Consider the following 9,490-nt stretch of genomic DNA (forward strand, 5'->3'; position numbering starts at 1 on the left):
AAGTACAAATACTCTGGTAAAAATATAGATTTAAAGTAAAGGTACAGGCTATGAAATGTACTCAGAGTAAGAAAGTAACTTGTAGCTCTTTGAAGGATGTTTCTACCAGCTATTTTTTTGCAAAGCTAACTGAACCTTGTGCTATATTAATATAATAAATGTGTGTTATTGTAGGGTCCACCTCAGGGTGAGAGATGGAATACAGGACAAAGACATGCTGTGGAAGTGATTCAGTGCACAGAGGTCTGTTAACACAGAGTGAGTGAAGGTGTGTGGCAGCATCCAGTACCAGTGGCTGTGAGGAGTTATCACAGCCAGTGCTAATGATCCCAAGTTTGAAATGAAATAGAAGATGGTGAGAAAGAGAACACCTACAGCTGGTAAAGGAACAACGTCACCTGAGAAAATCATGGAGGAGAGCTGAGTCCAAGGAGAAGGCTGGAGGAGCTGCTGGTGTGATCGATCTGTGCTTCTTGCCAGGGAAAGTTAAGGTTTGGTGTTACCAGTTTATCTCATATCATATAGCCGCTGAAGCTGTGTGACATCACCATGACATTAGTCCTGAAGCCACCACGTCAGCAGACCGAGGCATTCGAAATGCCAGCGTACAGGTCCGTACAGGATGGACGTGGAACGCAGCCCAAGCAATAGACCGCAGAGAGGCTGAGGGTTTACCTCAACCTGGCAGAGCTGGCTAAAGATGGGGGGGGGGGGGGGAACTATAAATATGGCCCAAAGCCACCAAGAAGGAGATCTCATCATCTCTGAAGTAAATGGAGTTTTTTTCTGCCTGTCCCGTTTGGCTCTTTTGCATCAGAATTTTTGTCTAAAGGCAAAGAAAGATGCCCAACGGATTTACTTTACCAAATGGACCATCCCAGCCCTGCCATATTGGTCTATTTGGTTCACCTTTTATTGTTTATTTTATTTTATTTTCACTTGCTACATACGGGACAGACATGACTGAGGGATAGGAAAGGGAGAAAGAAAGATGAAGGAAAAGAAAAACAGAAAGGAAGAGGGACAGTGAGAAAGGGCACTTAAAAAGAGAAAGAAGAGAAAAAAATCTCCTGGATCACCTGTTGAGAGAGAAAGAAGAGAAAACAAGCAAAAACAACAGAGCAACATACTAAACACAACACCATCAGGTTAATCTAGCTAAGTGTAAACAGCAGTAAATACTAAATATTGAATGTTGTTGTGTAGCAAGCAGGACCGACAGCGCACAATGTGCTTGGAAATAGATTAGATTAGATTAGATTAGATTAGATTAGATTAGATGAAACTTTATTAATCCCTCGGGTGGGTTCCTCCGGGAAATTCAGTTTCCAGTAGCAAAGCACCGAAAGAAGTTGCATGTTACAGATACATTAAGGGGAATGAGAGTAAGGATATAAGCATAAATACAAATACACCATATATACACATATATAGATACAGAATATACAATATGGATAAATAGGATTGCTCATTTGAGTGAGTATATTGCACAGTGATTATTGCACAGTCAAATATAAGAAAAAAGACAAAACAAAAAACAAATATTGCACAGTGTAGAAAAGCACCTACAACTCAGTTGTTCCTGCCCTCCCTTGTCCCCCTGTTTCTCCTCCCTCTCCCCTCCAGTGAGGCCAATAGAGGTGTAGTTTATGTCTATGAACAGTGAACACCTGTGTGCACACAGGTGTGGATCAGCGCGCTTGTATTCAAAAGGTCATGGTCTGCTAGAGGGTGTGGGGGGGCCACAGCCCCGTCCTCCAGGGCATGAAGCAGGTATGGAGGAGATCAAAACTCCAGACATCCAGAGGCCCCCAGAACACAAGAGACCAAGGAAGACCAACAGAGGAGCAGCCGCGCCACTGTCCCAGTAAGAGCTGTGGAGAGTCCCAGATGAGGGCTCACTCAGCAGCCACGGAGCAGAAGCCAGGGGGAGTTGCAGTGACGCGCCCGTGAGCTCCGCCGGCAGCCAGCCGTGCCCGAGTGACCGAGCCCCAGGCCGAGAGGCCGGGGGCACCCCACTTCCGAAGTGGCCCGAGCGAGCCCCAGGCTCCGGGCCCCAATAAGCGGCCGCCAAGGAGTGAGCCGGTGTGTACCTGGACGCCCATCCCCAGACACAAAGAACCACCAACGCACCGATGTCTGAGGGCGTCTGCCACTGGCAGGGGGAGTGGTGGTAGGGGGAGATAGACCTCCAAACCTTGGAGGGCCTGAGATGTCCCCAGAGAGGTGGCGTCTGATACCCAACCTGACATATAGACACAGACATACAGGCACACACAGACACAAACATCCATTCCCACCCTCATGCTTTGATAGAAGTAACTAGTAATGTAACTAAGTTACTAATTTAAAGTAACTTACCCAACACAGGGTATAAATAACATGAAAGTATGGATCCATCCTGCATCCTTGTATCAGCAGTATTCTGCAGACACTGTAGTGACGTCGTCTGGACCAGAATCTTGCACGAATGTTTCCAGAACCTCGTTGAATCTGTGACACGAAGAATGAAGTTCTGAAGAAAAAAAGTGTCTCCAACCTGCTGGCAGCAAGGTGTACCTAATAAATTGGTAGGTGGTAGGTGTACAGTCAGTGAAGGTGCAGTTTTCTCTGTGGTGGGGTTGGGTGGACTGTCCCGGGCTCTGTGGGGCCGGGGGGCGCTGCTGCGCTGGGCCCCGGTCTGGATGGGCCTGGGCCCCCTTTCCCTGGCGGGTCGCGGAGTATGGGGGTGCCTACTGGGGTCAGCGGGGGAGCTGGCCCCAGGGAGGGGTCACCTGCCCCTCCCCTCCTCCCCATCTCCAGCTGCCTCCCTCCTCCCGCTCCACCACAACCACCCACACATGCAGGGCCTTGGAGTAGGGGTATGTCACCAGGGTGCAGAGGAGGCTACCCCCCCCCCCCCCCCCCCCCCCCCCTGTCCCCTTCTGGCTGCCTCTGCCTCAATTTTATCCCACAACTTAGACATTCACATTACTCACACTCTCATTACACATACATGTAGGATCTTGGGGGTGGGCACGATACACGGAGTCCAAAGTACCATCAGGGTGTACACCCCACCCCTGGCGTCGTTGCCCACCTCTCAATTTTGAATACACGTAGACATTGAGGGCCAGCAGGAGGGACCATGCGTTTACCTGCTGCTCTCTGGCAGGTAGCTCCATGCCCTCCTGGGTTTTAAATGCACCTTAGAACACACATGCATCAACACTACAATGAGCGGGTGGAGGGAGGTTTGGAGTCTTCTCTCACCCCCATTCTCTGCGGCCTGCTGGAGCGGGGGGGCTAGGAGGAGGAGTTGGCCGTCCAACTGCGGTCTGGAGTGTGGGGCCTCCCTGCTGCTGCGGAGTCGGGGCGGTCTGCCTCCCCCCACCGCAGGGAAAAGGGTAACACCACCTGGGTCTGGGTGCAGTTCCCCCCTCCAGGGGCAAGGGTACCTAGACCCGGTTTGTAGAGTACGCTTGGGGAGTGTGATCGTGTGTACAGCGTCTCTTTATGTCTGTCTCCACGTTGGTTGAGTGTGGAGTGAGTGCATATGAGAGCATGAGAGTGGGAATGGATGTTTGTGTCTGTGTGTGCCTGTATGTCTGTGTCTATATGTCAGGTTGGGTGTCAGACGCCACCTCTCTGGGGACACCTCAGGTCCTCCAAGGTTTGGAGGCCTATCTCCCCCCACCACCACTTCCCCTGCCAGTGGCGGACCCCCTCAGGTGTCGGTGCGTTGGTGGTTCTTTGTGTCTGGGGGTGGGCGTCCAGGTACACACCGGCTCACTCCTTGGCGGCCGCTTATCGGGGCCTGGAGCCTGGGGCTCGCTCGGGCCACTTCGGAGGTGGGGTGACCCCGGCCTCTCGGCCTGGGGCTCGGTCACTCAGGCACAGCTGGCTGTGTTCTGGGGGCCTCTGGATGTCTGGAGTTTTGATCTCCTCCATACCTGCTTCATGCCCTGGGGGACGGGGCTGTGGCCCCCCCACACTCCCTAGCAGATCGTTACATGGAGAAACCTTTGGAATGCAAGCATGCTGATCCACACAGGTATGCACACAGGTGTACACACGGGTATTCACAGACGCAGACTACAGCTTTCTTGGCTGCTGCCTCAAAGCACACTGTGCGCTGTCTATCTTGCAACCAGCCTGATCAGAGGAGCCAAAGGTAAGAGAGAGACAACCAACTTCAGAATTAAACCACAGCAACAGGAAGCTGTAACGAGTCTCCTCCTATTGGCCATAGTTGGGTTTAACTGCTGGGCAGCAAACGGAGCCTTCTTTATCTTGATGCATGCTCAGTCATCCAGGTAAGTAAATCTCCAAAATTCAGGATGTTTTCAGTGGGAGAAAAGTTTCGTCATCATCAGGTGACGTCTTCAGTCTCAGCTGACTGCAGGTTTCCAATCTTATAACCAGGACATTTGCATAATGACTGAAACCAGCCCACTGAAGGAACAATGGGCTGGGAGGTCTGTTCCTTAATTTTAATTATGCAAATTCTCATGAACATTGATCAACATCCACTGTTTATAAGACTGGGGAAACCTGCAGTCAGCTGAGACTGAAGAAGTCACCTGGATGAGTGACGAAACGTTTCTCCCCCAAAACGCTACGTCCAGGTGAACAGAATCAGGTATCCTCATTGGACCTGCAAACATCTGTGAGTCATGGTCCTGCTTTCCTATTGTATCAAACTGATTTCACATCTGTAACTAGCAGCAGGTGTTTTTTAAAATCAACGAAGTCAGCTAAACGTCCTCAGCAGAGCGGAAGCTGTTTAAAGTGCAGAGCAGAAAGTACTCTCTGAATCTGGTACTCGATGACCCTTTGATGGGTAGGAAGGGCTCAGACAGTCTCCATGTCCTCCAAACAGACGTCATTTCCTATTCAGCAGCTATTTTGCATGTCCCACTTCCTCTGCAAAACAGCTAAAGCACATGAGCTACACGTGGTCACAGGGTACAGATAGTGCAGATATTAGTTGGTGTCTGTAGGGCTTTAAATGTGTATCATCAGAGCTTTGTTGTGATTTATTTTGAAACGATGAGTCAGCGCTGATGCCACGGGGAAATACCGGAGTCAGAACAGAAAGTATTTCTTGATCTGCACATGAGTTTAGCCTCGTTTGTCGTGTTGGTGTTCACTAACATCCATTTTGCTCGCTGGTCTCTGATAAAATGCTCCCCAAAGTGATTTCTGTATTTGGATTATTTTCCAGTTTCGTGGTTGGTAAGTTACTCCAGTTTAAATGTGTGTGTGTGTGTGTGTGTGTGTGTTGGTGGTAATACACCAAAGCTAACTAGCGTCTTTAGCTTTTGGCCTATCTGGAGCTAAACTTAGTCTACAGATGTGAGTGTTTGGTGTTGGAGTGTCGCAGCTTTTGAGGAATCATTCATCTTTAACAGTTTTCTGTCTTCTTTTTAATCTCAGCGGGCGATGCGACTCTCGTGCGTGATGTTAACACCACCATCTCTCACTCGGCAGTCCTCGAATGTAGCATACAGGATAGAGCTATCACGGACTGGAAGAGTCTCCGATTTTATTGGCAAGATGATAGAAATGTGGTTTTGTACTCCTATAATAACGGAAGAAAGGTGGCGGAGCATGTAAACGAGCTCTATCAACACAGAGTCACAGACTTCCCTCAGGACATAGTCAGAGGCAATATCACCATCGTACTCAAAAACCTGACTCTTGACGATAATGGAAGAACATACTCATCATTTGCAGCAGTGCTGGACGACAGCGGGACGACGCGATACCACCTGGAACACACACAAATCTGTGAAATGACTTTGCATGTAGCTGGTGAGAAAGGTTTCTGTTTTCCTCACAAAAATAGGAAAGGCAAGTTAGACCGGCACACACCGGGCTGGCTAGTAACACGTGACATCATCAGCACAGATTATATTTCACCAGTTTAGCTTTTCAACGATGGCCATGTTGAGCTCATGCTGCAGCAAACACTGGGCTGCACGAACTGCAGACCTGAGCATGCTGAATAACTTTTAATTCACAGAGCTGCCTAGCAACAGATGACATCATCAGAGGTCAAACATAGGCAGCTACAGTCAGCACAGATTACATTTAGAGAAAATCTGTAGTTATTATGATTTATGCAGAATGTGGAATTTCCTTTTTGAGGTTTTGCTGTCAATGATTCAATTAAATTTTATTTATACAGAACCAAATCACAACAACAAGGCCTTTATATCGTAAGGTAAAGACTCAACAATAATACAGTAACAACACTAATAGATTTATTTAATGTTTATACCCCCTCAGCCATGAAAGGCTGATGAGGTGTTGAGAGTCCACATCATTGATATTCTGGTTTTACACACTGTCCTATTCTCAGAGGATCAAAGGTTGTTGACATATTTGCATTAAATTTTATTATAATAATTATTTTACCTGATATAACAAAAGCATTTCCCAATATGAGATTAAAAAAATGTCTTAAAATAGGAAAAACCCTTTTTGTTTGCTCTGTAATCCAACATATTACAAACAAATTACTGCAAAATACAAAAACAAACAAAAATAACACAAATTAGCTTAGCTCAGCTTAGCTAACATGCTGTCATGGCTAGCACGCTCATGTTGTTAGCAAACCCAGGACAGCTGTTTCCAGCATGCATGCTAACTGGATGTAGCTTCATATTTAGTGCACAGATACTGGAACGCTTTTCCTTTTCCTGTTTAACGCCCACTACAAAAATCAAAAAAGTGAAGGTGACCTTTGTTCTCCTCTCTCCTCAGTGCCGTACCAGGAGCCCAGGCTGGACGTTAATACAGAGGCTATGTCTGCAGTGTGCAGTCTGCAAGGAGGATTTCCTGCCCCTGACATACAGTGGGTCCTCCTCCATAACAGCTCCCATCAGGCAGTGGAGTCCAGGAACGTCAACACTGAAACGAAGCAGAACGTCCACGATCACCTGTACAGCTCCCGCAGCATCCTGCACATCCCTGCAGGTCGTCACAAGGCCGTGAGCTGTCTCAGCCACAACCCCACCCTGAACAGGACTGTCAAGGTCACCCACTACTTCAACACAGGTACGCTCCACATCGTCCAGTCAGCCGAGGGAAGGTAAACTACAACAGCGCGAAGGGGAGCGCTCTAATAATGATGAAAGTGACACCAACTGACAGTCAAAGAGTCGGTTAGTGAATATACGTCACTTATAATGAAGTGTTTTTAAAATATATGTGAGACATATTTTTAAGATGTGAATCTCAGGTGATGGAACCAAAAATGCCTGAAGATAAAAAAGTTTCTCTGAGCGTATCATCATCTTATTACTGTTATTACTACTACTGATTTATATTTATAATAATTTATGGTTATTATTCTAGCGCTGACGAGTGTACGAATTATGAGAGCTGACAGGAAATATGCTGAGTAACCTCAGACCATCACTATTTTAGTTTGTGCAAACAGGACATGAGGAGCTCATTCACAGCAAACTGACAATCACAGGGTGCAAAGACTACAGCGATGTGCAGCTGTCAGCCGTCAGGCAGTCAGACCTGAACACGCTGAGTAATCGTGGAAGGTTCAGAGCTCTCGAGCTGCTGTTCAGCTGAGAGGAAAATAAATCCTCAGACGTCTGCAGAGAAACATCTGTGCTGGTTTATCATGCATGCAGGTCGTCCTGTGTCCCTGCAGGCCTCCCTACATAACCTGCTCCGTGTTCCATTCTTACAGAACTAAAAACAGCTAAAACACTCAAATTTCAATTACAGAACCATAAACGAGTCCCTCAGTAGTCAGTCAAGCTTTGATTAGATTAGATTAGATTAGATTAGATTAGATTAGATAGAACTTTATTAATCCCTCGGGTGGGTTCCTCTGGGAAATTCGATTTCCAAAAAAGCACAGCACCGACAGAAGTTACAGAGTTACAGAATATTACACACACACACACACACACACACACACACACACACACACACATAAATACAGAGACAATATAAATAAAATATACGAAGGGGATAAATAGAATAAATAGGAATAAAAAATAAAAATACAAGTGAATTGCACATTTCCAGTATTGAGGTCTATTGCACTGTTTGATTGATTGATTGAATCTTTATTTTGAACATGTTGAAAAAGTATAAAAAAATAGAATTAACTATTGACTATTTACAAAAGAAAAAAGTATTGCACAAAAGTATTGTACAGTGAGGTGAAGAGGCACTACAGCTTAGTTGTTCCCCCCTCCTTTGTCCTCCTGTTTCCCCTCCCTCTCCCCTCCAGAGAGGAGTTAAACAGTCTGATGGCGTGTGGGACAAAGGAGTTTTTAAGTCTGTTAGTTCTTGTCTTTGGGAGAAGCAACCTGTCACTGAACAGACTCTTCTGGTTGTTAATGGCCGTGTGCAGAGGATGCCTGGCATTGTCCATAATGTGCAGGACCAGTGTCGCTTTTGCCATTTGATTATGTTCTTTTTGTATCTGTATCGATCATTCATGTCTTATTTCAGACTGACGTAGGCGACACAACCATGAAACATGTTTCTGCAGAAGAAGTTTCAAAGTCAAAGTTCAACCTGAGTCAGAGTTCACCGTACACTGAGCATCCCTCTGACTCAGAGACATTTACTCAGCCCTGTAACTCTGGCTGATCGTCGGGGGAACTCAGAAACTTGCCCTAGGATGCTCTGGTATGAGGCTGACTGTTGGTGTCTCGGTGTTCAGCAGGTGCAGCAGCGAGGAGCTCACCTGCAGCCCTAACTGTATATCTGATAGCAGCTGCTGTGGTTCTTCTAACAGCTGTGCAGTGAGCAAAGGTGAGCATGAACTATTTACTTTTTACTATCTAACATGTGAAAGAGGTCGAGCATGTTAAACGCAGACACACACACAGATGTGTGGTTTTCCCATGATGCATGTGTAACATGAACATGAAGGAAACAGCTGATGTGCTTACAGCTGCAATCATCTGTGTGTTTCAGCCACCCGAGGTAGAGCGATGCAGCGTTTCGGTGGTGGAGGGGTGAAACCGTGTGCCATGGAGACACTTCAGCGTGTTGTATGTTGCACCTTATCTGTGCGTGATATTGACGGTGCGCACACTCTGAATCTGGGTTTCATGGGTCCTGCTGGGTGGCACTAAGCTGGTGCTTAAAACAAAACTTGAAGCTATATCTGCTCAGGCTGGAGTATTAAACCCACCACAGTGTGAAACACAGCAGTTACTGGACCATCAAACGTCATGCTGGGCGCCTGTTTAACTGAATGTTATGTCCACGTGCTGTTATGTCTTTAGAAGTGTTATTTAAAATAAATCAAAGAGTTATTTAGATGAAAATGAGGCTGTGTGTGTGAATCTGGCACATCTACATGTTGTGGTGAAGTGTTCGTCTTAATGTGTCTTTTTAAATAAAACACAAAAGTAAAGACGGGTTCTACTGAAAAATGCTAAAAAAAAATATTCCTGCTGCAGCTGCTGAGCTCATTTCAAACAGTTTGAACTTTAAATTTTTTATATCTCAAATATAA

General features: G+C 46.4%; 1 protein-coding gene across 2 annotated transcripts; it reads left to right on the forward strand.

Annotated features, from left to right (window-relative positions):
* Nucleotides 1-4,008: 4,008 nt before the first annotated feature.
* LOC308410047 (T-lymphocyte activation antigen CD80-like) lies at nucleotides 4,009-9,490 on the forward strand. Of its 2 annotated transcripts, none has more exons than XM_080903135.1 (5): nucleotides 4,009-5,217; nucleotides 5,419-5,796; nucleotides 6,751-7,044; nucleotides 8,687-8,778; nucleotides 8,944-9,490. In XM_080903135.1, exons 1-4 carry the CDS (start codon nucleotides 5,166-5,168, stop codon nucleotides 8,770-8,772), a joined length of 810 nt encoding a protein of 269 aa, XP_080759261.1. In that variant the 5' UTR covers nucleotides 4,009-5,165; the 3' UTR covers nucleotides 8,773-8,778; nucleotides 8,944-9,490. The 2 variants fall into 2 exon arrangements, with proteins under 2 accessions (XP_080759261.1, XP_080759262.1); XM_080903136.1 differs by having other exon boundaries at nucleotides 8,690-8,778.

The sequence above is a fragment of the Rhamphochromis sp. 'chilingali' genome, assembly GCF_963969265.1.
Source record: "Rhamphochromis sp. 'chilingali' genome assembly, chromosome: 14".
Taxonomy (NCBI): domain Eukaryota; kingdom Metazoa; phylum Chordata; class Actinopteri; order Cichliformes; family Cichlidae; genus Rhamphochromis; species Rhamphochromis sp. 'chilingali'.

What these genes read in the sequence shown, in the direction of transcription:
- LOC308410047 (XM_080903135.1), top strand. Translation starts at nt 5,166, where the DNA reads ATGCTCCCCAAAGTGATTTCTGTATTTGGATTATTTTCCAGTTTCGTG. An exon ending in ATTTTCCAGTTTCGTGGTTG is followed by an intron (nt 5,218 to 5,418) that starts GTAAGTTACTCC and finishes TTTTAATCTCAG; the next exon opens with CGGGCGATGCGACTCTCGTG. An exon ending in AATGACTTTGCATGTAGCTG is followed by an intron (nt 5,797 to 6,750) that starts GTGAGAAAGGTT and finishes CTCTCTCCTCAG; the next exon opens with TGCCGTACCAGGAGCCCAGG.